General features: G+C 41.3%; 2 protein-coding genes across 3 annotated transcripts in view; one reads left to right on the forward strand and one right to left on the reverse strand.

Moving 5' to 3' along the window:
- Positions 1-687: 687 nt before the first annotated feature.
- On the reverse strand, positions 688-9103 carry OCIAD2 (OCIA domain containing 2). 2 transcript variants are annotated; one of them, XM_063135797.1, is made up of 7 exons: positions 8949-9103; positions 7897-8006; positions 6870-6960; positions 4536-4589; positions 3081-3128; positions 1736-1841; positions 688-774 (listed from the first exon to the last, which is right to left on the reverse strand). In XM_063135797.1, exons 2-7 carry the CDS (start codon positions 7954-7956, stop codon positions 693-695), a joined length of 441 nt encoding a protein of 146 aa, XP_062991867.1. In that variant the 5' UTR covers positions 7957-8006; positions 8949-9103; the 3' UTR covers positions 688-692. The 2 variants fall into 2 exon arrangements, with proteins under 2 accessions (XP_062991867.1, XP_062991868.1); XM_063135798.1 differs by lacking the exon at positions 8949-9103 and adding an exon at positions 8678-8917.
- An 8044-nt stretch (positions 9104-17147) lies between these two features.
- Positions 17148-27845, forward strand: part of CWH43 (cell wall biogenesis 43 C-terminal homolog) — a 29158-nt gene continuing 18460 nt past the window's right edge. Inside the window, exons 1-5 of the mRNA XM_063135538.1 lie at positions 17148-17190; positions 22612-22803; positions 24291-24411; positions 24574-24728; positions 27092-27293. Coding sequence (XP_062991608.1) covers positions 17148-17190; positions 22612-22803; positions 24291-24411; positions 24574-24728; positions 27092-27293 — 713 coding nt within the window. The remainder of the gene's footprint in view (positions 17191-22611; positions 22804-24290; positions 24412-24573; positions 24729-27091; positions 27294-27845) is intronic.

Genomic DNA, 27845 nt, shown 5'->3' on the forward strand with positions numbered 1-27845 from the left:
ACAAGCCCTTTGATGAGGTGAGAATACACACAGTTTTAGAGGTTACAGTATGTTTTTTCTCCCTATAGTTAAGGAGTAGTTTTGAACTGTGAAAATATAATTGCTGGCTATAGTTCAAATGTTGGTGTAAAGTCTGTTAAGTTTTTATTACAAAACCATTTCCCTAAATGTGCTTCTGAGAAAATATAAATCTGAATTAAGCTATCTTATGACATTCCCAATTTTTGAGAGATGGCTACTTGATTCATGGGCTCCAAATGTTTGCAATATCTACTTTCGAAACAGATAGCTTGTTCCATAATATGAACAGGATACACAAATCTTCATGCATTGTGTTAGAACAGCTGAATATAGTTTTGAAATGTGTTTGAGAGGGAACTGTTAAAGGGAAAATATACATCATAGAAACAGGATTACATCTGTGAAAATACTTGAAAGTGAAAGACACACGTTCTATGTAGCAATAACAAAGATTACAAATCCCATAAAATGACTGTTTGTAAAAATTTCTAGATTACTTGCCATCACTTCAGAAGTGAAAACTGTTAATATGCAAATGCAGAAAATAACCAGACTTGCCAACGCAAATGTGAAGTTCGTATTCAATAGTTTATGCTGATTATCTATTGGCAAGATGTTAAACAACTGGGATACTTCAAAAATGATTAAAACTTTGAAGATGCCTACCTGTTTTAAGAAACAGAAGCTTCTGGTTTTTCCAATGGGCTTGTTTCAAGTTTAGTTTTGCATTCTTTGCAAACATGAGGACATTGCCTAAAAACACAGGGAGAAAGTCAAGAAAAAAAATCAATATTGCATCATGGACTCTTTCATATAAGTGTATCTGAAAATACAAGTCAGATGTGGGTGCTTCAATCCAGAGAACTACATCTTGCACATGATGCTCCACCACTCTGAATCCCACGGCACTTGTACCAAAAAGGCAGCTACTCTGCCTTCTACAAAAAAAATCACACATGACCTCACTACATGCTGAAAAGCAAGGAATCTAATATAGTGATTCTACACCTCTGCATAGTCACAGTTCCAGTATGGTGCAACACACCCACACTGGGTTGGATCCTAAGGTGTCCCTCCATGAACGGAAGGGCTTTTGATCCAGTGGACATTCCCAGTGGACAGGAGGAGGGGATTCTGATTCTCTCTATTGCCCATGGCATCTTCATTGCTGCTCCTCCAGCCTGGCCTCTGCGAGATTGGGCCATCTTGCGGAGGCCTGGGCGGGGGCCAAACGATCTTGCAGAGGCTGGGCCAGAGGAGCGGATGGAGGCTGGGCCTGGCGGAACGGGCGATGGTGGCGGTGAGTAGACGTATGCCCACTGGCCCCTGGCCCTGGTAAGTACAGCCCTCCCAGGCACTGCAAGCTGGGAGTTGTAGGTTGTATGGGGGCCTAGGACTGTGCATTGAAATGGTAGATCCGTCATAAAATGACAGATCCATCATGAAATGGCCATGGGGATTTGATTTTTTAATCGAAACATGGATTTGCACAGCCCTATTTAATATGAGCCTGTCTAGCCCCAGCATAGAAGGAGTTAGACTGGTGCTGCTTATACAGCCAACCAATTTCCCCTCCAAATTATCTGGATCGGTACTGAAAGAATAAAAAAAGCAAGCAAGCTTAATTCACTTTAAAGTTATTTATTTTTAATCCTACATGACTCGTTACTTTAAGAAAGCCAAATGTCACCATATATGTTTATTCCAAACAAACCTTTTCCGTCCTGGGCCAAACATTTCAAAACCAGCGTTTTCAAACTTTTTCTGACATGTTCTTATATATGACATTGTCCCAATTGCATAACCCATGGCACCAGCAACTGCAAAAAGATATCAAATTGACTTAAATTATCGAATTTAAGATATTCATCTATAGTCCAGCCTTGGCGCAGCATTCCTCAGATCATTCCACCACCCACCCACCCCGTATTGAATTTCTGCTTTGTTCTAACAATGCGGTGAATGGTTTGGAAGGTGGAGATTATTATTATTACTATGTATTCCGCCTTTTCCCCTCTTACAAGGAAACCAAAGCAGCTTACATGGTCCTCCTCCTCTTCACAACAACCCTGAGAGGTAGATTAGGCTGAGAGTCAGTGACTGCCCCAAAGCCCCTCAATGAGCTTCATGGCCGAGTGGAGACTAGAACCCAGATCACCTAAGTCATAGTCCAACACTCTAACCACTACACCATGCCTCTTTTAATGCCAGTGTTGGATTAATGTCACAATTTACATTTCCTTGCATACAGCAGTAGGCTATGCATACATGCCGTTGTATAGAGGGATCTCAGCATCTTCACCCATAGAACAGATGGTTGTTACCCAGTTTGGGGTGGGGCAATGGTAGAGTACATTTAATTGTGGGAAGGGACTTCAATGAGTTTGAGAAATATTACCCCCTAAGATAGCCATCCCCAACCTGGTGCCCCAGATGTGTTGGACTACAACTCCCAGTCCATCACATCTCCCAGTTATAGTCCAACACATCTAGAGGACACAGGTTGGGGAATGCTGCATTAGGGGGTATTTGTTTTCCACTGTAGTATGCCACCCTGCTCACTAGCTTCAAAGTCATCTTCCTGTTATGTACCATGGTGTGATCAGCACAAGTTGACTTGTTCCTAACCTGCAGCAGGGTATTGGACTGAGTGCCCTATTAATCCTTCCATCTCTACAATTTTAATGATCTCCACCCCACCAGCTAAAGTAATTCATGATGAAATACTGTATAAAAGGGTCAGTAAAAATTAATAGGATAATATTTCTTTCTGGCAATAACCCAAGTAGAAGACAACAAAGATGTACAGGAACTATGGGCCGAAAGTCTGGTAGCCACTGAACAAGACAGATACATTAACAGCACGATTTCAAAGTTCACTCTGCAACCATGATGTCTACAAAACTGCTTTAATGTAATACTCCCAGGAAGCCAGAAATGCTGCTCGATTCCACCCAAGACAGTATATGTGTGTATATTAGCAATTCAGTAACATTAATTACATTTTGAACAGTTCTCATTTTTTCTGCCTTGGCTTTACAAATAGTTTTTAGACTTACGTGCTAATTTAGGGACGAATCCAAATTTAAGGTTTGGTTTGAGAACACCTAAAATGAAACACAGTGATTACAAAAAGCCTTTTATGCCATCAGTTAAACATGTAGCAAGCTAGTGCATTACTTCAAAGAAAGATATCAAATCCTTAAAATGTATAAAATACTCCCAGTATAATTCCCAGTTATACAAAATACAAAAAGTACCAGTATATTGTATTTTAAGAGAGTAATTCCCTACTGGATTGCCGCCCTCTAAAGGAAGCCTCCGATCTTGGTGGCTTTTGATAAGCCTATGTCCTGCTGGGCTGCTGCTGCTGCTGGCAGGGCAGGAGCAATGGAGGCCATTTTTGTCTCTCCATCTTCCTTTTCAACATTTCCCACTATTCAAGCCTCTGAGCCTGTCTAGTGGAGTCATGCTGCAAATCATTGCATCTCCTCCTCCCTCCCCTCCTACCGGCACACCCTCTTTTTCCTCTCCCCTTCTCGTTTGTGACACTGACTTTGGAAGAGGAGCCACCAACCAAGGTTTCCAAGGCAGCAGGGAGAAGGGGGCGGGGTCAATGAAGATCCAAGCATCTCTGAGGTCATAGCTCTGGCCCTGGAGGTGAAAATCCTCACTATCTTATGACCCCCTCAGACAATGTCTAGGGGTTATAGGATTGCTCCTTCTAGCTCTGACTGCCAGTAACAAAGCCATAGGGGAGGCATTTCAGCCTTTAAGTAAGGAAGAAAAACTGCACAAAAGCTGGGAAACCACCAAGCAATTGGTGGTTGGAGGAGTTTTGACTTTTGTAATTATAGAGCAAGAGAAAATTGTTACATATTTTTGCTGTGGAGAAAAATGGAAGTCCATCTTAATTTTGTATGTGGTTAATGGGTTTTTTTAATGTGTGTGTGTTTTCTCTATTTGTCTCACCTTGTGTATTTTGTGTTTGTTATCTTTTGAAATAATAATAAAAATATTATATACAATGAAAAGGGGAGTGGCCACCTAGGGAACCCTGGAGGGCTGGATTTGGGCCTGGACATAATGTTCCCGACCCTTGCAATAGCACCATGCCCAAACAAGAAGGCACATTTCATTGCTCTGGCAAAACTGGGGCTACTTCATACATTACATTTTAGGTGAACATCAAAGATATTTTAAGTGTGCACCTAAAAATGTAAAGTGTGAATCTGGCAAACGTATGCATCCTACAGGGACACTCAGCAGGGAGCTATGACTGAATATATACTCAAAACAGAGTTGCTGCAAGTGGCAAATCTGGGTTTGGCTCTGCGTTATGTGTGAAAACGGCTCGTTGACTTCACGTGTTCTGTTGAATATCTTCAGAACTCCAGATTTCTAAACTTCACCTAGACTGAGCTTTTCTTTTCTTTTTCAAGATTGATCAAACTGTGGCAGTTAACAATTTTTTTAATGTTTTCCACATTTTTAATAAACAAAAAACTGTTTACCTTTAGCAAGTAGTCCTTGAACAACAAGCATACTCCCCAAAGACAGAGGAAGAGCTGCAAACAAACAATAAAACACATAATGATAGCAATTGCATACATTCTAATGCAACTTCACACACACACACACCCAAATAGTATAAAACAATGGCTTGAAGTTGGTTTTATGTCATGGCTTGTTCTGAGGCTGGTAACCATAGTTTCCTGGTTTGGACAAAACCATAAGCTATGGTTAGCTAGAGAATTCTGGTTTGATTGTTCACACTGTTCTTTGTGAACAAAGAGCTGTGTGCATGGGCAAAAGGCTAGTTGATATTTCAGCTTATGGCCATCCAAACACAGCCATTGGTTGTGTTTGTCATTCTGAGAATGAGCCTAGGCAAACTACAGGCATGCATGTTCCTGCTCCCCTCTTCTAGTGCTGCTGCAAGGAAATTAGAAATGTTCACTTCCATTTGTAACTAACTGCAGTTTAGAGTTGTTTCCAAACTTGTACAAATAACAGTTACAGTTAGCAATGGTTTATTGAATTATAGTTAACAGTTTAAAGTTCAGACATAATGCTAAACTGTGATTAATCAAAAATGGAAACAAAAACTTGTGATCATCTCCTCACGGTTACACTGGAGAAGGGGCAGAGAGTTTGTGAGTCCGAGATTCACCTCGCCTAAGCTCATACCCCTAACCATTGTTTATCATTACCTCTGATTGCAGCCATAAAACATGGGGATTCTCACCTCTATTCAAGGTCACAATGGCCACATTCATATGACACAACAACTCATCCAATAAATAAACTACGCAGTCTGGGTTATCTTCAGAACAATCCATGCAGCACCTGACAGACGATTGGGCTCACTGTGGGTTGTTCTCTCCCTTCTTCCCCCTCAGTCCCCCACCCAGTGTTCTGCACAGCAGAAACCGGCCTGTCTGCCCATCCTGTCCCCCTCTTTGCTCCAATCCCTGGCATTCCCCCCCCCAGCTCCCTAGATCAAATGGAGCCATGTGTGTGTGTGTGTGTATGTAAAAACGTCTTTGTAATTTTTTTTAACTATCCCATGCTTCCCAGACTCTCCAAAAAGTCCTTTTAAGAGAGATCTAGTAGTCCACCCACTTTTTGCAGCTCCCATTTGCAGTAACCACAGCAGCAACTGCTCTGAATGGAAGCCGTGAAAAGGGGGTGAAATCTAAATTTGCTGAGGACTTGGGAAAGTGTGGAATGAAAGCAGGCCACTCGCAAGTGTCAACCCAACACCTAAAACCATGGAGATCACCTTGCTAATGTGGGCGATATGGCCTCTTTTTCCTGACCTGTCACTTCAACGGCTGTCAAATTAGCCTATATGCAGTCCAGCCTTTTCAATTTCCTTGTACATTACACTTCACTCCCTTTGAGGTGAAACATACAAGAGCATTGTCAAAGTGAGGCTATATATTTTTGACAGCTGCAAGTCAAAACGCTTGTGCAACTGCAAAATACTAGAAAAAATGTTTTTTTTTAAAAAAAAAAATATGAACACATTTGCACAAATCCCAGGGGCTGAAGATTTTTTTAAAAAAAAAATTATAAAAAGAGATTGGCAAATGAGTGACAGACTCTCCAAAGTGCCACAAGTGAAGGCACAGTCACTTCAGCACAGGCAAGATCACTCAGGAAGAACGGCAATGGGTTTTGTTGCTCTTGCTGAGAGGGTTTTGCAATTCCTGCAACCCATGTTGGGCTGGCTCTGCCAGGCTTGGATGACACACCAACCCACTGTGGGTAGAACAACTCCTAGAACAAGCCATGGGTTGTCAGGGTGGCTTGTTGCTTGAAAGCAAGCCACCCTGTGGAAAGTGGTCCAAATTCAGACAACAGCAGGCTTTGGACAAAAATCTGTGAAATAGAAGGATGCTCAGTCCAGACCTAACAGTACCAACTTTCTAGTGGAGTACCAAATACTTCTTCCAAGGGAAGGGAAGGAACCTCTTGTGCAAGCACTGAGTCATTACTGACTATTGGAGGGTCGCCAGCTTTCGCTGACGTTTTCTTGGCAGGCCTTATAGCGGGGTGGTTTGCCGTTGCCTTCCCCGGCCATTATTACCTTTCCCCCAGCTAACTGGGTACTCATTTTACCGACCTCGGGAGGATGGAAGGCTGAGTCGACCCGAGCCAGCTGCCTGAAAACAGCTTCCGCTGGGATCGAACTCAGGCCGTGGGGAAAGTTTCAGCTGCAGAAACTGCTGCTTTACCACTCTGCGCCACACTATGAAGCAAATGTTACAAAGATGAAAAACAAACAAACAAAAATACCTTGATGTAATATTTCTTATTACATTAAGAACAAAGCAATGTACCTCTGTACCAGAAACTTTCCTCTTTACATTGTTGACGGATCTTTCTCATTTCTTCATTATTAAGATTTGAAATTGGACAATGCATCAGGCTCTGAAAATAAAAACACACACATAGGTGGATAGATGGATAAGAACAACTATAAAGAAGAGAGTATCCTTGTGTTCCCCCCCCCCTTTTTACCCTCCCTCTGGATATAATGTATCTATGGTCTACTATTTATTTGGTTATCTTTGCATATTTGATTGTGTAAAATTTTAAAATACATAAAAATCAGAAAGGCAAATAGTTCTTTTGGAAATAATATACAAGAACATTAAAAATAATACACAAGAACATTTACCGCTGTAGTTAGAATACTGGACTCATTGCTCTGCTTGAACAGCAGCCTGACACTTAAATTTAGAAGATGAGACTCATGGAGGTAAAATTATAGGGAACACTTCATCTGATAAGCAAGCAATGTCAAAAATGACAGAATATACCATCAAGTATTAAAGTTTAGACTACTAGACAAACCATGCATTTCCCCCTAAATCTGTCATTTTCAGCTAATGTCTAATAAGGAGTGGTGCTAGTCCTTTAAGGCCCTCTTTTACTGTCTATAAACACCTTCTTTTCAGATGCTACACATTATTCTGTTTCTCCCCACTCCCTGCCCCTAATGTGTACATATATTTTCTAGGCTTTATTGTGAAACAAAAGTTGTGCAAAGCAAAATCTGAACTTGTCTTTAAATACATTAGCATCGAACTAAACTGAGTCTTATTTAGTCTTAGGATTTTAGGGCCACTCTACCTACTTCCTCAGCTTTACATTGGATATATGCTACCTCCTTCTTATTCTTCTAGTATTAGCCAGTGAGAACAATCAATCCTCCTTATGTTCTCATTGACGGAGCTCTGGAAAGTAAGAGACTGAAGGAGAAGCCCCCCTTCCATCTCCACACTGTTACAAATATGATATCAGATCAGCCTCTGCCCAGTCTAAAGATCAATCAATGCCTATTGCAAAACAGGAAGAACAAACCTGGCCTTTTTGTTCTGCTGAAGAAGTCTGAGCATTTTCATCACCAGAGACTGAAGCCATAGCTGTTTTGATGTTGCCAGCAAAACTGAACTTAGTAAAATGTGAGTGCCCTAAAAGAAAAGAACAGTTATACAAAGAATTCAACATGCATTTTAAAGCAACTTCGTAGATATTTTTTTTACCATATTAAGCTGTGTTATACCTAATGAGCAGAAAAGGAAAGACTGTTCATGTGCTGAATTTGATCCATGTTTCAGCTTCCTGGGTGTACATATCACAATTATTTGGGAAACACCAGTATTTCCTGAAGCAAGCATGTGTAGTGTGTAGACAAACTAAATACCTGTGCAGCCATCTTTAAGCACTCTCTGCACGTCTGTTCAGAGATACACGTACAGAAGTGTTTAAAGATGTATGCATGTGCCTTTCTTACATCCACACTTTGCTGCAAGCAGAACAATGCACTGCATTACCGTGATAACTCCATATATGTGGTCATGTATAGACTTTCCTTGGAATCCGCTTTCAGCCATGGAAAGTGTGATAGCATAAAAGTAACAATTTCCAGGGGTGGTACCTTGTGAGTCCGTTCCAGCAAAAACAACAAAACCTTTTGTAGTGCCATAACCACTTAATTAGGGCATAAACCATGGTGGATTCGAGTCCACTTCATCAGATGCAACACGAAGTTTATAAAATAACATTCAGATTTTCAAAATAAAGTATTATAAAATATTATTTTATTATATAAAAGTAAGGCTGCAAACCCATACGCTCTTACCTGGGAAATAGGTTTCACTGAACTCGATGGGCCTTACTTCCGCGTGGACGCGCCTAGGATTGGGCTGTTAGTGCCCTAGACTAAACATGTGCAGAGTGTAGTCCTCTCTTAAAAACCTCCAGCATTCCCTAGCCAGCCTAGAACTGAGCCCTACACCTACTTTTAATTTCTTCTCTAAAGTAAGCGCAGGGCTCCCAGTTCAGATAAGGGGCTGCAATAAAGAGCTGAGACTTGCGGGTCAGCGACCAGACGAGATATCGCGTTAGCTTACCCTTGGCGTCCTCCACAGCCCCACCTCGCTCCTTTCTAGGACGGCTCTTTGCTGGCTGCGCGCTGCTCTTCCGCCTCAGGCGCTCAATTTGTTTCTCTCCACCACCCTCCTCCGCCGACGCCTCCTTCTCAACCCCAGCCTGGTTCAAACACTCCAGGCTGGGAAAACAAAACGCCCAGTGTGGCTGGCGGTTGCGTAAGATGCCCTCGAGAGGCGGGACCTTTTCCACTCGCTGCCCAGCAATGTGTGCTCCGGGAGAGAAGGCAGATAGATAGCAGCGGCGAAAGAAAGTTAGAGCAGGGAAAGCGTTTGTTTTCTTCGCACACATTTCTCACGAAACAAGCCCAGCCTTGCAAGTTTCGAGATGGCTTTGCTCTTAGTAAAGGTTGAGCGCCTCGTTTTGCGTTTTTAAGACGTAAAGCCTCTTCTCATAACAAACCTGGGAGGATTTGTTTTTATTCCTGAAAGGGAGGGGAATGCTTATGCATCTAGAAGGGAATTTGCTGGAGGCCGGGGGTGAGGAGACTCACTCTACTGATACTGGCAAAGAAGTGCTTCCCGCTTTAATTGATGGTGCATGCGAGACACACCTTAGTTCGCCTATCTAGTTTTTGCCTATGGCCTGATTTCTCCCTCACTTCTTGGCAAATCTAGTGTGCCATAAAGCAACAGAACACATAGTGCAGCTGGCCTTGTGCGCCACTCCCTGAAGCAAAACCTGAAGAATAAGGCAAATGTGTGTAATACCTTCCTGTTCGTCATGCAGCCTGATCCTGTTCATATTTCCCCAAAAATAAATTCTGATGTTTTGAGGGAGCCTTCCTTCTTCGATAGTATGCAAAGGGCATTTTGGTAGGATCCAATGCTTGAGTAGTTCTAGTTCAACAAAAGTTTTATCTGCTGGAGCTCTACCAGAAATAAGTAAGCACTTGGGCATATTTAGCTATTTCAAATTCATGGAAGATAAGACTGTCAGTGGCTGCTAATCATGATGTATGTGTATTTCCATCCATATCAGAGAGAGGATACTTCTGTATACTAGCTGCTGAGGAACACAAGTGGGAGGGTGCTATTGTATTCATATCCTACTTCATAGAATCATAGAATAGTAGAGTTGGAAGGGTCCCATAAGGCCATTGAGTCCAACCCCCCTGCTGAATGCAGGAATCCACCTTAAAACATACCTGAAAGATGGCTATCCAGCTGCTTCTTGAGTGCCTCTAGTGTGGGAGAGCCCACTACCTCCCTAGGTCATTGGTTCCATTTATTTATTTATTTATTACATTTTTATACCGCCCAATAGCCAAAGCTCTCTGGGCGGTTCACAAAAATTAAAACCACAGTAAAACACCCAACAGTTTAAAACACAATTACGAAATACAGTATAAAAAGTGCAACCAGGATAAAACCACACAGCAAAGTTGATATAAGATTAAAATACAGAGTTAAAACAGTAAAATTTAAATTTAAGTTAAAATTAAGTGTTAAAATACTGAGTGAATAAAAAGGTCTTCAGCTGGCGACGAAAGCAGTACAGTGTAGGCGCCAAGCGGACCTCTCTGGGGAGCTCGTTCCACAACCGGGGTGCCACAGCGGAGAAAGCCCTCCTCCTAGTAGCCACCTGCCTCACTTCCTTTGGCAGGGGCTCACGGAGAAGGGCCCCTGTAGATGATCTTAAGGTCCGGGTAGGTACATATGGGAGGAGGCGTTCCTTCAGATAACCTGGCCCCAAACCGTTTAGGGCTTTAAATGTTAATACCAGCACTTTGAATTGGGCCCGGACCTGGACTGGCAGCCAATGAAGTTGTAAAAGGACTGGCGTAATGTGATCTCGCCGGCCAGTCCCTGTTAATAACCTTGCTGCCCTGTTTTGCACCAGTTGAAGTTTCCGGACCGTTTTCAAAGGCAGCCCCACGTATAACGCATTGCAGTAATCCAAACGAGAGGTTATCAGAGCATGGATAACTAGCTAAGCTATCTCTGTCCAGATAAGGGCGCAGCTAGTATATCAGCCTAAGCTGATAAAAGGTGCTCTTTGCCACTGAGTTCACCTGTGCCTCAAGTGACAGTTCTGGATCCATTGTTGTACTGCTCTATCAGTCAGGAAGTTTTTCCTGATGTCCAGCCTGAATCTGGCTTCTTGTAACTTGAACCCATTATTCTGTATCCTAGAGAAGAGATCCTAGCCCTCCTCCGTTCCTCCTCCCCTGTGTTTTTATTTTTTTTATTTGTATAGATTGTGGAAAGTTCGCACTTGTGTTCCTTTCCGTGCAGATGCCAGGAAGGAATGCAAGTGTGGGAGCCAGGAGCCTTGCGGCAACAAAGCACCTCCATCAAGGGGTGGGGGTAGTTCTTAGCAATAGCACAGTGGTGCTAAAATCATTTCCCCAAGCAGGTCTCTTTTCCCCATTACTAAGAAAATCATACCCAAAGTTTAGCATTGCTGCTTTTAAAGATTCCTTGGTTTTCAATTCAGAAAAGGCAATTACTGTTATACCTTGCTGCCACCTTCTGGCTGCCAATTTATCACATTATATCTTGCCTTTCAAATTCAGCAACTGCAGATGAAAACATAGATACTAGATTACCCACCCACCCCATAGAAGTTTTTATAAATAAGTACACTAGAATGGTTTGCATAGACTTCTTGCTGTTAGCTGATTGGCTAGGCTAAAGAATGAACTGTGGCTCAGTTGCCCTTCTAATTGTTGCCCTTCTAAAAGAGTTCAGATAGGTGGTGATTCTTTTGCATGGATACCATATGGTGGCTGCCCAAATGCCACTTATGTGTGTCACTTGGATAAAATGTAGTTTGGGCGTTGTTTTATTGACATAAACTTCACAACATATGTTGTTATTGTAATGAAGACAAGTGAACTTTTATCCTCTTCTTATGCTGGATTGAGATGAACCTGAAAAACAAAAGGTTGCTATGCCTAACAAATTTAGAGCATAATCCTATGCATGTTTAGACAGCAAAAGTTGTACAACTTCCAGCCTACCCCAGCCAGCCAATCTTATTGGGCCTAAAGTACATTTGACATTTTGAGAAACTGCCCTGGGCACCACCACAAAATGGCTCCCATGGCAGTCATGGCAAAGGAAATGTAAACTACCCAAAAGATTGCCTCTACAACACAGAGGTGGGGGTCTGAGTTTCAATATCTTAGCATACTCCACTTACTGGCTCTTGCTATGTGATGAGAGCTACCTTGCAAGTTGAGCAGTTTTCTCCATAACACAAGCTTTTTGCTGATGGCAATTTATGATGATATTGAGGAATTAATTTGATTGTTAATATGGTGACAGCAATCACCTGGAACATTTCTTTTAAAAAAGTTATAATAGGCCCTTGGCTGGACTGTGTACCTTATTTGATTTTAAAGAAATAACATTGTATTCTAAAATCTGCACATAGTTTGACAAGACAAGATCTATACAGTAACAGTAGCGCTTTGTGGTAGCACATAGAGTAAATGGCTTCACAAAAGTATATTTCCAACCAAGTAGCAAAAGCATATTCACATTTTTTGTCTCCTGAATAATAATGTGTCTGTGTAGGACTATAGCAGTGAGAGCTGTATGCTCTTAAAATCACAAAGCAAACATTAAACGGTTACTAGCTGGGACTGGCTATGGTAACATGTGATATATAAAGATTATGTGAAAGGTTAATGCTGGTAAAAGGTAAAATAAAAACCATAAGAAGCAAGCAAGAAATGAACAAAACTTCAACCAAACAGACAAAAACATATTTCAGTTTATGGGGTAGGTAGGTAAAGTATTGCAGACTCCGGGGGGTGGGGTGGGGGAGTTTGCATTACATTTGACTAACTACTGAATTTCTCCAACAATAATTTATGGGTCAGAAATAAGGAAGTAACACAAACTTATTTACTTTGAAAGTGGATTTTGACTTCAGTATCTTTAAAGTCATATAATTGCAAATAATTTCTGCTTTTGCTCTATTTACAGGTTATCTACATTTATTCACTTGGTAACTTTCATTAAAACGACCTAAAACAGAAACATTAAAGAATCTTCCAGCCCCAGAGAAATGAACAGTATTATTTAAATCTAAAACCGACCTTTCATGCTTCATATCAAACCATGGCTTGGTGCCATTGGAATGCAGTGTGCTCTAGTTTCAATGTATGCTATCAAGTCAAACTCTTTTGTACACCATGCTCCCTTTGTGTGCAAATTGCCCTTTCTTCATAGTTTCTATCACCAGAGCACACACACCCTTATGAGCTATATATGTATATGATTTAGGGCCAGAGAGATATTGTGAGCACTGAATGCATATGACATATGACCAGGGAGATTTATCGCGTTTTCTTACCGTTGCTTCTCCACCCCTGCATTTGTCCCTCATTACTTCCTCTTCTGCCCAGAGGGGAAAGAGGAAGTAAAAAAAGACCCCATGTGGCCCATTCAGGGGCCGTTTTAATCATGCTGCTTTTCCTGCAAACAGCAGGAGATTGTGGCATATTCCATTAGTATTATTTTTTAAAAAAGTCAGATTAAAAGGGACTTATTTTGTGATGGAAAAACAAGTGGAAGGAATAGGAGGTGAGTAAGAAGCTGATGTCATCATCCTAAGGATGTGCGTGCAGTAGTGAGCATGTGATAAAATGCTCATCTGATGAACCTCTTAACCTCATGCCATGCACCCTATTATCTCAGTTATGGTCTCTCTGTGTGTTTATATACTGCCAGTGATGTGCTGTGATTGGGAGCTGAGCTTCACCATATTTTATGTTTTGCCATGGGTGGGGTGATCATCAACATGGAGGTAGCTTTTTAAAAAAAGGATTCTTAATCCTTCTACCCAGGCACAAGCCCAGCCTTTCCTTCTATACTTCCAATGAAGTCAATTCCAGATCCATCCCAATCCAAGAACCTCTTTTGGGCTGCCTGTGTCCATGAATGTTGTCAGGGAATTACCTAACTCTGATGTATAAAGGGCTCGGTAATTTAGCCAATCGCTTGTGGTTGCATTACCTGAGTAATTTCTGTTTGTGTTTGGTAAACCATATTTTAGAGGAGATTGAATTTGTAAATCTGCATCTACAAGTAGAAACCTGCCAATGTTTGCTGTTCTTTTAACTATGCAATCAGGTTCAACCACTTTAGCATAGAATTGATTCTGACCTGTTGCAACGTTATTAGGGAGACACAGCTGTGCCATGCAGTCTAAACTAACCTGTGACTTAGGGGCTGTCTATATGTAGGGAAAGCCCTGGGGTGGCTCTGCAGTGGTGTGGTGTTGTTTATATGATGCAGAAGCCACTGCAGAGCCACCCCAGGGCTTTCCCCTGAAGCTTCAAAATAAAAATTTGGGGACTTATCCCAACTTTTTTGTCCAGAGCGCAGCGAGAACGGCATGTCTGTGTCTGTTGCTGTGCTTTGGGGTCATGGTGGAGGCGTGGCCGGGTGAATGGTGACCCCTGATTGGTTGCCGTCCACCCAGGCAGGGGGTAGACCAGCAGGCCAGTGAGCTGAATGGCCGTTTGAACACCCCTGCTCTGCCTCTGGAGTGGGGAGAAGAGTCTCCCTTTTGGAAAGTTCAAGGGAGGGACAGACAGCAGTGGTGTGATGAAGAAAGCAGGCCAGGGCGGAGGCACTGGAGGGGTGGTGCTGGTCAGCTGTGTCAGTGTGGGTGGCTGGTGCTTGCTTGCTTCCTCCCTGTGTGCAAAGAGAACATGAGGCCCATTCGGAAGAAGGAACCTGATGGCCAGGGAAGACGGGAGCAGTGGCTCCGCACACACACACACACCATGATGATCACCCTGTGCTCGCTCCTACAAGTGAGGATAACATGGCGCAACCCTGCAGGACTGAAACCATGGGGGTTTGAGGGCTCGTGGTGCCAATGCACCGTCATCAAGACTGGTATTGACATTTAAAGCCCTAAACGGTTTGGGGCCAGGTTATCTGAAGGAACGCCTCCTCCCATATGTACCTACCCGGACCTTAAGATCATCTACAGGGGCCCTTCTCCGTGAGCCCCTGCCAAAGGAAGTGAGGCAGGTGGCTACTAGGAGGAGGGCTTTCTCCGCTGTGGCACCCCGGTTGTGGAATGAGCTCCCCAGAGAGGTCCGCCTGGCACCTACACTGTACTGCTTTCGTCGCCAGCTGAAGACCTTTTTATTCACTCAGTATTTTAACACTTAATTTTAACTTAAATTTAAATTTTACTGTTTTAACTCTGTATTTTAATCTTATAATCAACTTTGCTGTGTGGTTTTATCCTGGTTGCCCTTTTTATACTGTATTTTGTAATTGTGTTTTTAACCTGTTGGATGTTTTTTGTGGTTTTAATTTTTGTGAACCGCCCAGAGAGCTTCGGCTATTGGGTGGTATAAAAATGTAATAAATAAATAAATAAATAATTCGAGGGAAACAGGTACTTGGGATGAAGCTCATAGAATGTGAAAAGTCGCAGAACCTGAGAGAAACTTAATAAATGATGCTACTGCCTTTGGTTTTTCTCTCTCTCACTGTATGCTGTGGGCTGCAGACTTGAAACTTCTCTCAATCTTTATAACCTTGTTTCATAGCAGTCGATAAGATACTAACTTAATCCTGCTGCAGGAGGCAACGGACTTCTCTTGTGCATCAACGTTTAAATTCTCTCAGTTATTTGGAAAGCAAATTGCCAAAAACAAACAAACAACTCCACAACTGTAGCATGGAAGCATAACACAAAGGCAATAACATTGTGATCTTTTTGGCGCCAGATCAAGACCTTTCTCTTCTCCCAGGCGTTTAACAGCATTTAACAACATATGCTAAGTTTGATTGTTTTTTAATGGACCCCAGAACTGTCATTGTTTAAAATGGATACTGTTTTACACGGTTATTTTAATATTTTTTATGGTTTTAAATTTGTATACTTTTTTTTTAATGTTCACTGTTTTAACTTTTGTAAACCACCCAGAGAGCTTTGGCTATGGGGCGGTATATAAATTAAATAAATAAATAAGCTGAAACCAAAAAATGAGGCAGAGTCCAAACAAGGTACTAAAAATAAAGAGAAAATGGAATAAAGCCAAGAGACAAAGATGCGCATCTGACTACATTGCCATTTTGCCTGGAAGTCTTTCCCTGTGTACTGTTTAATTCAGCTGGATTTACATCTGAGAAGACACTCATAGGATTGTGTTCTAAATTAACTTTTAGGCTGTAATTCTAGGCACACTTTCTAGAAAGCAAATCACACTGAACTCAATGGAATTTCTGCATAACCATACTTAAGACGTAGGATCAATCTGAAAGCAACATACGTACATATAAAGACATGAATCTCACAGTCAAACACAAGAGGGGCTAGGAATTGCTTAGAGATCCCATTGTGCCTCAGAAATTTTTGAGTGTATTCTCCACAGTACTCATGAGGGTATGTGCTTGCAAGATATCCCATCTCCAGACACCTTAACAAATGAATTAATGGGTGGTGTGTTTGCCTAAGAAGCCATGCAATTGATAAATCTATCTTTGAAGGCTTCTGAGGAGTTTTTATTGCCTTTATCTCAAATTCCAGTGATCTATCTGCCTTACGCTGACAATAGTAGTTTGTTAAATATGTTGGCCCAGAATTTCTACCAATAGCAAATGGCAACCACAATAATAGAAAGACGATCTACTACAGGTGCGCTTTTTCTTTGTCATATAATCCCAACACAAAGTCTTTATAGTCTGATGACAGAAGTGGGGAGAGGAAAGATTCCACAGCCTGACAAACCAGCTGAGGAACAAACAAGACCAAAACCTCACCCCTGTGGTGCTATAAAATACACAATGAAGGACTTTATATACATGGGTGGGGCTTAACTAGAGATGCAGCTAATTGGCCACATGTCCTAAGAATAAGCTGTAAAAAAAAGTGTAGAAAAGGGTGTATAGCTTAGTGTTCTGGTAATGTTCTCAAATGGGGCAACTGGTTAGCATTCACCTGCTTAATAGGTGTGGCATCTAGATGCTGCTCTTGGGCTCAGGTGCTTTTCAGTCTGTCCCACAAGAAGGGAGTTTTACAAAAGGTTAGACTTGGCTGGGACACGTCCAGTTTTCTAGCTCTGACATTATTTGCCATAAAATGTAAATCCAACTTGGAGGAAAGCCTTTTCTCCTATCATCTGGGATTGTATAAACCTTTCTGGACAGCTAAGGAAGAGAAAGGTACATTGTGAAACAATGGCTTTCCTTTGGAAAGACATTCTGGTGGAAACATTCCTGGGTATGTATCCAGTCTATACTGCATTCTGAATGGGTTTGTGATGATACTTGTAAGTGGTTTCCTTTTAATTCATTTTTAAAAAGATCTGACAAAAATCTGATAATTTGATTTGATGCCCCTCCTGATAGATACTAGAGTTTATAATGGTTGTACTGACAAACTGCTCTGTGGTTTTGTTGTTGTTTTTAAATAACACTGTTCTACAAGTTTTCATTGTAATTTGTCAGTTGAGGAGAATTTGTATACTTGTGGACTCCAGAAAGTTGTGGATTTCCAGGGAGTTGGTGTTATGGGTGCTAAAAGACAACTTAAAATCATCATCTTCATCATCATCCAATCAATTCCTTGCTAATAGTCAGGGTGATCAATTTATATTTCCTCAATGTAAATAAATTGAATATTTTTCTGAATATGCAATTTATCTGTCGATGAGGGTCTGAAGCCAGTGCTCTGTAGTCTATGTATATTGGATGGAATGGTGGGCAGGAAGAAAAGAAATTACAAAAACAGAAATGAAGCAAACGTAGGCTTCCAGTGCTCACTCATACAAAGAAAATGAAACTCAATGATGTTTCTGCTGGACTTCTCAGGAAAGATGGGAGCACTTCATATATACAACTATATTTTTCTGTGCCCACTTCCTACAAGTCCCAGGGATACATTTCTTTTTCATTGCATCACTTCACCAGCTCTTGAGAATGATCAAGTTTAGCTTTTCTTCCTACTATATGATCAGTGCTAGTATGGAGTAACTTTGGGCTTTGCTAGACCTACCTGGGAATCTGGGCCTGTAGAGGGGCCAGCCCCTGCTAGAAGTAGCACAGGCTGTCACTCCTAGCTAGACGTAACACACTAGTCGCCCAGAGGGTCGTGGTGGTGGTGTGGGTCTTTTATTATTTAGTTTGTGCCAGTTCCAGCCTCTTTCCATTCCACTTTCACATTGTTTTTCCTCCTTTGAGGCACATGTGGTGAGGCTTTTCGCTCCATTGCGACTGCGGATTGCAGTTGTGTACCGCCCCCCAGGCTCATCCTCAAAATTTATCACTGATTTTGATTCATGGCTGTCCTTTTTCCTCTCTGATAACTGTCCTACTCTTATCTTGGGTGATTTCAATATTCATGTGGATGACCCTCAAGACACTGCAGCTCTACGATTTCGCTCATTATCTTCCTCTTATGATCTTAAGCTTTGGTCTGATGCCCCCACACATTCCCTTGGACACTGTTTGGATCTTGTTCTCACTCGGAATTGCTCTGTTTTGGACTTTTCTACTGCTGACTTTCCGTTGTCAGATCATCATCTGGTTTCTTTCACGATTACTCATAATCCTCCTCCTTCACATCCTGTTTCTCGCTCTTGTCGTGACTTGCAATCTATCAATTATGAGGCTTTTTCGCAGTCTCTAGCCTCCTCTCTTCCTTCTGTCTTTTTGGCTGTCTCCTTGGACTCAGCAACGGTAGCCAGCGTTTTCTCCTTGGTGTAATGGAGCTCTATGTTAAGTTGTGGTGATAAAGAATTTGAGCCTCCTCACATGTGGGGGAAATTGCATTTCCTTACTGTTGCTTCTCTTGCCCTGCATTTGTCCCTCATTACTTCTTCTTTCTTCCCGGAGGGGAAAGAGGAAGTACTGTAAATAAACAAAGACAACATGGCCCATTCAGGGGGCATTTTTATCACATCACTTTTCTTGCACACAGCAGGACATCGCGCCACATTCCATTCCATTAAAAGGGATCTATTTTCCTACAAAAAAATGAGTGGAAGGTGGATGACGTTATCTAAAGGACATGTGCACATCTATAAGGGCAGTAGCATGTGTGTGATAAAACGCTCGTCTGATGAACCTTTTTATCTTGCATAGATCAATGAAACACATGAGCCCTCTGCAGTGATATTTAAATGTTTTTGTTCAAATGTATCTTGTTTTCTATCCCGTGCATCTGTGCACCTACACTTCTCTCACTCACTTCCCCTCCCAAAACCAATGTAAATATAGTGAGGCTACGTATTTTTTAAAGTAACTATAGGCAAGGTACCACTAAAAGCAGTACTAATAATCTGAATTTGGGCTGAAATTCTATATACACTTACCTGGGACTAGGAGCTCCATCAGATGGGGGAAATCACGCTTCTACCCCTGTTTTTGTTGCTCGTTACTTCCTCTTTTCAAAGAGGAAGTAAGCAACATGCATGAAGCCCATTCAGTCGGCCGTTTTGATCCCGCTGCTTCTCCTGCACACAGCAGTAGATAGCGCCAACTTCTGTGTTTAAAAACATATCAGACTTTCTGAGGGCTTCTTTGTCATTTGAGGAAGGGCAGAAGGGGCAGGAAGCGCGTGGGAGGCAGACGACATTGTGAGAGGGACCTGTGAAAATCCGTGAGTGCCCAGCAACGAGTGTGCAATAAAACACTCATCTGATGGAGCTCTAAGTCCTTTGGAACTCAGTGGGGCTCACTTCTGACATGTATAAGATTTCACTGCAAGATGATTTTCACTGTATCCTATATATATTAACTCAGAATTAAGTCTAATTGAAATCAATGGATTTACTCCCACGTAAATATGTATGGCATTATATATGAGCTACTTATTCTTACTGCTCCCTAGTTTCTTTCAGACAGTACAGAGTTGAATGTATACAAGAATGCAAATAATGTTTCTAATTGTTTATAAGCTGTCCTGGGAGCCAAGTCCAGTTTAGTAACAACTTGATATGTGTTCAAATAAAACACAAGCAATAAACAGACATATGGGATGTCTGGAGAACCAGGCAGGAAACCAACTTCCTATGACTTACTCCCTTAGAAGGTCCAATGAAGATATATAGATATAGATAATAGAGAGATAGAGGGATAGATAGATAAATTGAAAATGCATATATATATATATATATATATATATATATATATATATATATATATATATATTTTCTATTTACTACCCCAAAGAGGATTTTCTTTAGCCCTCCAGTTTTTTGTTTTTTAAGTAGTGGAAGGAATGTCTCAAATTTTCAAATAAATATCAGTAGTGTAGACAAGTGCTTAACAGGGCAATCCTATGCAAATTTACTTAGAAGTAAGCCCCACTTCTGCATCTGGTACCCTCAAGATGGGAGCTGAAGTCCAAAACATCTAGAGGGCATCAGCTTGGGGAAGGCTGATCTATCTTAAGTCCTATTCTTTTCAATAGTTCTACTCTAAGTAGGACTACCTTGGATACAACCCTTAGTTGCACTGATTATAATAATGGAAGTAATACTTTTTGATGGTCAGTGACAGCTTGTTAATGTTGTCAGAATAGGGAGTAAATTACTTTGATGTATATTTAATCCACAGTGACCCATGGTGTTTGTGCAGCTGCCTGTGTTTGTGCAGCTGCCATTTTGTAGTGTGTAGTGTGAACCAGGTCATCAAATGCTGCACATATGTACACACCCACTTTTGCAGAAAAACGTCAAGACAACCCAATATCAACAATATCATTGTTGCAAAGTGTCCTGCTGGGAAATTCTACTAGGTCCAAAGTAGTAGTAGGTGTCTCAAGGATTTGAAGAGAATAGCTTATTTAGCTCAAATGAAATTGCTAGAAAGGCTAGTGAGGAATAGTTACCTCCTTTCCCTCAAAACAGTATGTATAAGATATCTCTTTATTAAATGCCTGTTTATTAAATGCCAAGTGAAGAGCAACTAAAATGCACAGTTAACAATTTGAAAATGTAAATAAGTAAAAAGTAGTTATTGTTTTAAAGAGAAGACATACGGGAAGACACACAAAGACAAGGAGTTTCACAATGAATTCCGAGAAATGGCAGAATTCGCCTTGCACCAAGAGAAAATATTCGGTGTAAGTCCCTGACTTTTAAAATTTGGAGCGTCAGGGTAAAGCTCCGCAATGGCTGCTGCACTTTTACAGTGGGGAAAACAAGCCATATAGACAAGCCCCAAGTGACACTGTGGATCCACCCCGGAGGATTCCCCTCATCAAGCCAGGGCCCTGGAAAGTATCCAAAGAAAGAGTGTTGGCTTGTAAAGCCCTCTCATTTGAGTCAAACAGTTATTTGTGTAACAAAAAGGTGTGAGACTGTATTACTCAAGGTCAAAAGTGTACTTAAAGTTTTAGTTTATCAATTAATGAGCATGAAATATTGTATGAGGTATAAACATCAAGAAGCTTGGTATATAGCTGTCTAGAAATATCTATCTATCTATCATCTATCTAATCAGCTTTTCCCAACCTGGTACCATCTAATTGTTTTGGCCAGCAATTCCCCAAATCCCTGACCTTTGGCTATCCTGGGTGAGGCTGATGGGAGTTGAAGTCTAAAACATCTGGTTGTGGAAGGTTGATATACTTAAGTTTAATTAGAAATTGTTGAGTAAGGAATTGGTATGATTCAGAACTGGTATGATTCAAAGGTATGATTCTGAATTGATCTTATATAACCAGAAATGTTTGTGTTTCAGTTTGTTAGATATGTTTGTAACATTTAATTTGTTAGTAACGTTTATTGTTGAGGAATGTTTTGTAATGGTTAGGAATAATGAAATAATTAAGACTATGAGCCCTAATTTATGAGACAGTAAATAGCATTAGCTAACAGCTAACCAGCAACTAAAGGACTTCTATTTACAGAATGATAGATTGGAAACACTCTGCAATTTGTAGCAGGTGATGGGTGTATGTTGAAGAACATAGTGGAGAGAAATGGTGGGGCTGTCTATATGCCCTATTTACCCCATGGTGGCTGTTCAGTGCTGCTGCGTCGGTTATATGATGCAGCCGCCCACCACGTGGCTTTTCCCTAAAGCCACAGATTTAAAAAATTGGAGACTTACCGTGACTTTTTGCTTTGCTGCAAGATCACAACCATCTTCCAGCTGTCTATTGGTGGTGACCTTGCTTCAGCTTCAGGCTGAGGGTGTTCCAAGGGTAGATCGTGACCACTGATATGTCACCAGAAGAGTGGGAAGACCAGGCAGAGGGTAGGGGGTGTGCCCGATGACCTGGATAGCCACTGGAAAGCCTATGCTACCTCCTGCTGTGGGGATTAAGGGAACACGGAGCCAAAGCAGTGCTATGCAGATACCCCTGGTGTCATGATGGTGAATCTTTTCCCCTCTGTGAAGTGTCACCATAGCCCACTTGAAATTACCCATGAAATTACCTTCTGCCCAAACTTGCTTTAATGGACTATATCTTGACAGGTTCTAAACACATTGAAAAGTGATTGATTGATTCCTACACTGATTAATAGAAACTGGTGCAATGTCACACTAGAAGCGATAAAAACACTAGTGGAAAGAAATAATATACTTGTAGTCTAATAGGTCTTCACATTTGGTACCCTAGTGCTATTTACAAAACCAAATAAGAGCTACTATGCAGGATGTGTGATATTTATTTCCCTCTTTATTTCAGGTTATGTTTCCTGGTCTCTTTATTATGCTCTTCCTCCAATGATATATTATTTTCCATTGCAAACATTGGAACTTACTGGTGTGGAAGCTTTTGCTATTGCTTTCTTCTCTCCAATGTTCTTAATCATTGGCCCATTTTGGAGGTTGGCCAATAAGAAGTGCATTCTGGCCTTGTTAAGGCTGAGTATGATTGGTGAGTATACTGTCATAAATGTAAAGTGTGTTTGTAAGGATCTCAGCAACAATAAGGAGTAAGATCAAGCTTTTCAAACCACATTAACATTGATATGGCAGAGTGCACAATGCTATGTGTGTCTACTCAGAAGCAAAGCAGACCGAGTTCAGTGGGACCAACTCCCAGGTAAGTGTGCATAAGTTTGAGGCCTGAACGTATATTGAAACAGACAGTTCTTTCTTTCATCACTCATCATTACTATTACTACTACTACAGTAAAACACATCTTATGGACACCTGGCATTATGCAGAGAAAAGAACAGTTGAAAGTGCAGGAAAGAGAATAAAGGGACAGTTATAACATTTGTACATTCATTGAAGCATCGCAATGAAGTCAATGGGATTCTTTCCATTGTCTACATAGCAGGGTTTAGGTCTCAAGTATTAATCCTATTGATTTGCATGGGGCCACATCAGTTTATTGATTTGTTTAGTACATTACTGCCTTGTTTTTTCTTCCATTGGGGAATTGTAATTGTAATTACCTGGTTCAGAACACATATTTATTCAGCTTATAATGGTCAGCTGTATTATGAATTGAGCACCATTTCCGCCATACCAAATTCTCCTCCGTTTTAGGGCAGTGTCTAGCAGAGCCAACTGCTACTGTAAATGGCAATGTGCTAGTGCAAACTACTCTAGCACAATGCCAACAGTGTTTGCTATTGTTTCCACAGGAAATCAGCATATCAGCTAATGTTATTGGCATTGTGCTAGAGTAATTAATGGTGGCACAACATAATTTTCCATTAATAGTTGCATCCTGTTGGATACTGCTCTTGGTGGCCCTCAGCCAAATTTCAAAAACCCTCTGCAGGCAATCAGTTTAGATCTCTGGCAAGAGAAATCTGTCCTTTCCTTGGCAGCCTGCTGTGTAGAAAGGGAGAGGGAGAGAGAGGCAGGTGTGGCAGAAAGGAAAAGAGTGGGAGCAAGAGAAAATGGGTGACCTTTGGCCTTCCTCACCATCAACATGCAGCCCCCCCGACAGATTACTATGAGGGATTATGGCCCTGAAATATGCCACCCCCTGCCTACAGTATGACATGGTGCACCCCAGGAAGGACTCTACCATATGAGTTTGCTGAGTATGTATCTCAGCTCTCAGAGAATAGAGCACATAGCAGGTCTTCCTTCAATGTAGGGTTGTGGTACAATAGCAGAAGACATGGTTACAAACAAAATGATACCTATTGGATTTGGTGGGACTTAATACTTCTAAGAAACCATGCAAAGGCTCAGGCAATAAATTAATATTTATGTGTCTAGAAAAATCCCAATTATGTGTTTAGGGCATCATCTAAGCACTGTTCCATTGATTTCAAAGGGAGAGACAAGCAACTGCTTTATTTTCTATTGAAATTACTGAGAATTCACAGTATGTAATAATACTTAACTTTGGCTATATTGTATTGTTAATGTTTTTGAAAATATGTTTCTGTTCACAGGAAGTATTGCTTCATACCAAGCTCCAAAGGCTTACCTTCGACTTTTGATCTTGGCCATGGGTGTTTCTTCATCATTGGTAGTTCAAACAGTAACATGGTGGTCTGGGAACTCTTTGCAAAGGTACTGTGTTAAGAGAATGTAAATCCTGCATTATTATCTACTCTGTCTTTAAAAAAAAAACGCACAGGAAAATGTTTTTGCCTTAGATCAACATTTATCCTTATCCTCTAGCCATATTATTTGCATTTCTTATACATATTTTTGAATACTCTGCATTTACAGGTACTGTAGAATCTGGGGATTTATATTAGGAAAAATTCTTCTTCTTGTTCTTCGGATTTGGTATACCTCATTAAACCCAGTCTGGAGCTGTTCGACTTTCAATACAACTATATTGATCTTAGGTTTCACAGCAGCTCTTGAGCGAATATGCACAGGTGAGTTTTCAAAAGCAACCCATGCCTCTTTTCGTATATCCTGAGTAGAATTCCCACCAAATGGTTGAAATATGTATGGAAAAATCTGTAGGTAAGTGGCAATCCCAGCTTCCCTTCCTGCCTGGGTCTGATACCACCCCATTTTAATCCCCCTGCTTCCTCCCTAACTTTGCCTCTTGAGACACTTGCCTTTCTCCACTGACTTATCCACTGTCACACTCTGCTATCTTCCCTTCTTCCTTAATTCCAACTAGCAGGTGGCAATTTCAAGTAGTTGCTGGGCCTCCAGTGCCCCAGAAGGCCTCACTAGTGATTGGAGCTGTTGGCCACTAGTAGGGCCTTCTGTTCCCTCCAATCAGCAATGGGAGCCATTTAAATTTCCCACAATTCTCCTGACATAGAGCATCATCACAGGGAGAAAATCGTGTTTCCTTACCATTGCTTCTCCACCCGTGCTTTTGTCTCTCATTACTTCCTCTTTCAAAGAGGAAGTAAACAACGTGCACGTGGCCCATTCAGTGGGCTGGGCTTTTTATACTGCTTCTCCTGCACACAGCAGGAGATAGTGGCAAGTTCCATCTCAAAAATAATTAAGATTCACTGAGGTCTTTTTTTTTTTGTCGCTAGAAGGGGCGGGAGGGGCGTAGGATGCAGGTGATGTTGTGAATAGGACCCGCAAATATCCGTGACTGCCCAGTAACTAGCGTGCAATAAAACACACATCTGATGATGCCCATAGGATGACTCCATGTCATTGTGGGAACTTAACCTCCCACCAGTTGTGGGCATTTAACTTGCTATTTTAATCTGTGGCTCCATGCTGATCGGAGAGCTGCTGTTGGCTACTGCTGCTTCTGCCAAGTAACCTCATCTGAGGGGCCCATGGACGAGAGGGCCCCACCAAGATGACACTTGGCTAAGGACTCCCCCAGACCTTGAACCACCCCTGACTCCTACTCAGGTATAGCCTGCCCTTGTGGTCATATTAGTGAGAGACTCACCAAATAGGGAGAATGTTAATGGTTGCAGAGGCACCACTTGCCAATCAGGTCATTCCTAGAATAGCACCATTAGTTTGTTTTTGTGAGCTAGTATCCATCATCATATGTGATTCAGCATAAGTAAACCACACAAAATCGTGCAACACCCAACTGTGCAATAGAAGGATATCACTGGGGATATGACTGGGGACAACTCGCATATGTTGAATTTTAAAGGCATTAAAGCTTTTGTGCCAGTATCATAATGTGGCCAGAATCCAAAGAGTTATGAGCATTGTTTCACATGCAGCCAGTCTTGGAGGACCATCAGATGAGCATTTTATTGCATGCTCGCTACTGCCCACACGTTTTGTCGCACATCCTTTAGACACCACCTGCCGCCCATGTGCCTCCCACTCCTTCTCTCTGTCACAAAATAGGGCCCTTTTATCCAACTTTTTTTTAAAATGGAATTTGCCACCTTTTCCTCCTGTGTGCAGGAAAAGCAGCATGAAAAAACAGTCCCTGAATGAATCACGTGGTCTTTGTTTACTTACTCTTTCTTCTCTGGGGAAAAAGAGGAATTAATGTGGGACAGAAGTGGGGGTGGAGAAGCGATAGTAAGGAAATGTGATTCCTCCCCCGCTTGATGACTCTCTTTTTCAATGTCCCTTCCTGTTGTAGCACATTGTACTTCCCCAAAAGCTACTTCTGAGGATCAAGAGACCCTCTAGAGTGGCAGGCAATGCAGTATGGGAGGATGCAGCCAGGAGGGGAAACTAGCAAGCCCATTCTGCATGCACAGAAGTGCTTTTGTACATGGTTTTTTTTGGATCTTTACCTATTGGTCTAATAGCAGCTCTGTTTTAGAATATGATCCTTCCTGATCTATTGGAACAAATTGATCTCACTTCTAAGAAAGTTTGTTTTTAAATATTGAATTGGCAGCAAATCAATGTCCATTCTTGAATGTATTACTCTAGTGGAGATTAGGGTTGTGTGACCAGTCACTGAATAACTCTCCATGCTGATACAATAATAGCAATACAACTGTGTTGCTTCTGAACCAGTTCTCAGAAAAATATTTTTTGCAGTGGCCACATTGTTATGAAATTCCTTCTCCAAGAAAGCCCATCAATGCTGCTCTTTAATTTCACAAAATGTTGTAAAATTCTTGTGTTTGACTGTATTGCTTTATCTTACCTCTCTCCCCACTTCTTTTCCATTGGCAGTATTTACATGTGTTAACAACTAGTAAAAGAGAAGCTGAACCAATATTTTGTGCCTTGTATGAAAATGTTCTTAGAAATTGCTGAGCACCTACCCATGTTTTGCAGGATTAACATTTTATACATTGTTTGTTATGTATTTAATTATATTTAGGTGATGAGAGCAAGAAACAAGAAGAAAATAAGACTGGAACTACAGCAAAGGAAATAATTGATAGACCGAACTGGTTTTTATCAGGTGCAGCTTTTGGCAGCCTTCTGTTCCTCACCTACTGGATTTTTGGAGAAGTCTCACTAGTTTCTAGATGGGCTGTAAATGGACATCCCCAGCCTGGCCCAGATCCCAATCCACATGGGTAAGGGGTTCTTATTACAATATTCTTTTAAGTAAGTGAAAATGGAGGGCCCCGTGACTTAAAAACTCCACATAACCCAGAATATGTTACCTCTGATCAGGGGTTGCTGCATGATGTGCGAATCTGGCCATTGTGTGTTAATCGAGGGTTAAACAACCCACACCTAACCCAACTATGAAGGTTAACGGTTAAGTGTGGGTTATTTAATCTGAGGTTAGACCGTGATGCCCAGGTTTGCACATCAAACTGCAAACCCCCTATTGAAGGTTGCATATTCAAAATGGCAACTGAACATGGCCTGCACACATTGTGGCTAATTATGGGTTAATTAGCCCACAATAACCCACTGTGTTGTGCAAGCCAGGTCAGTCTTTAGAGTGGCTACTTATGCACTGCCAAAAAGGAGGAAATGCATCACCAAAAAAAAAAAGAAAGAAAGAAAAAGAAAAAAAAGGATAAAAGTGAACACCAATTTGCACAAAATGTTCATATATATTCATATATATTTAAAGATGCAAATTTAGATCTCGTTACTATAATTTAAATATAACT

Source organism: Elgaria multicarinata, chromosome 10, assembly GCF_023053635.1.
Source record: "Elgaria multicarinata webbii isolate HBS135686 ecotype San Diego chromosome 10, rElgMul1.1.pri, whole genome shotgun sequence".
Lineage (NCBI taxonomy): Eukaryota > Metazoa > Chordata > Lepidosauria > Squamata > Anguidae > Elgaria > Elgaria multicarinata.

Bases quoted from the DNA above. Each gene is read 5' to 3' on its own strand.
- OCIAD2 (XM_063135797.1), bottom strand. From the start codon at position 7,956: ATGGCTTCAGTCTCTGGTGATGAAAATGCTCAGACTTCTTCAGCAGAA. The intron at 4,590-6,869 runs GTACATTGCTTT...GTTTGTTTGCAG, and splicing joins GGAAAGTTTCTGGTACAGAG to CTCTTCCTCTGTCTTTGGGG. The intron at 1,842-3,080 runs GTAAGTCTAAAA...ATCTTTTTGCAG, and splicing joins ATTCGTCCCTAAATTAGCAC to TTGCTGGTGCCATGGGTTAT.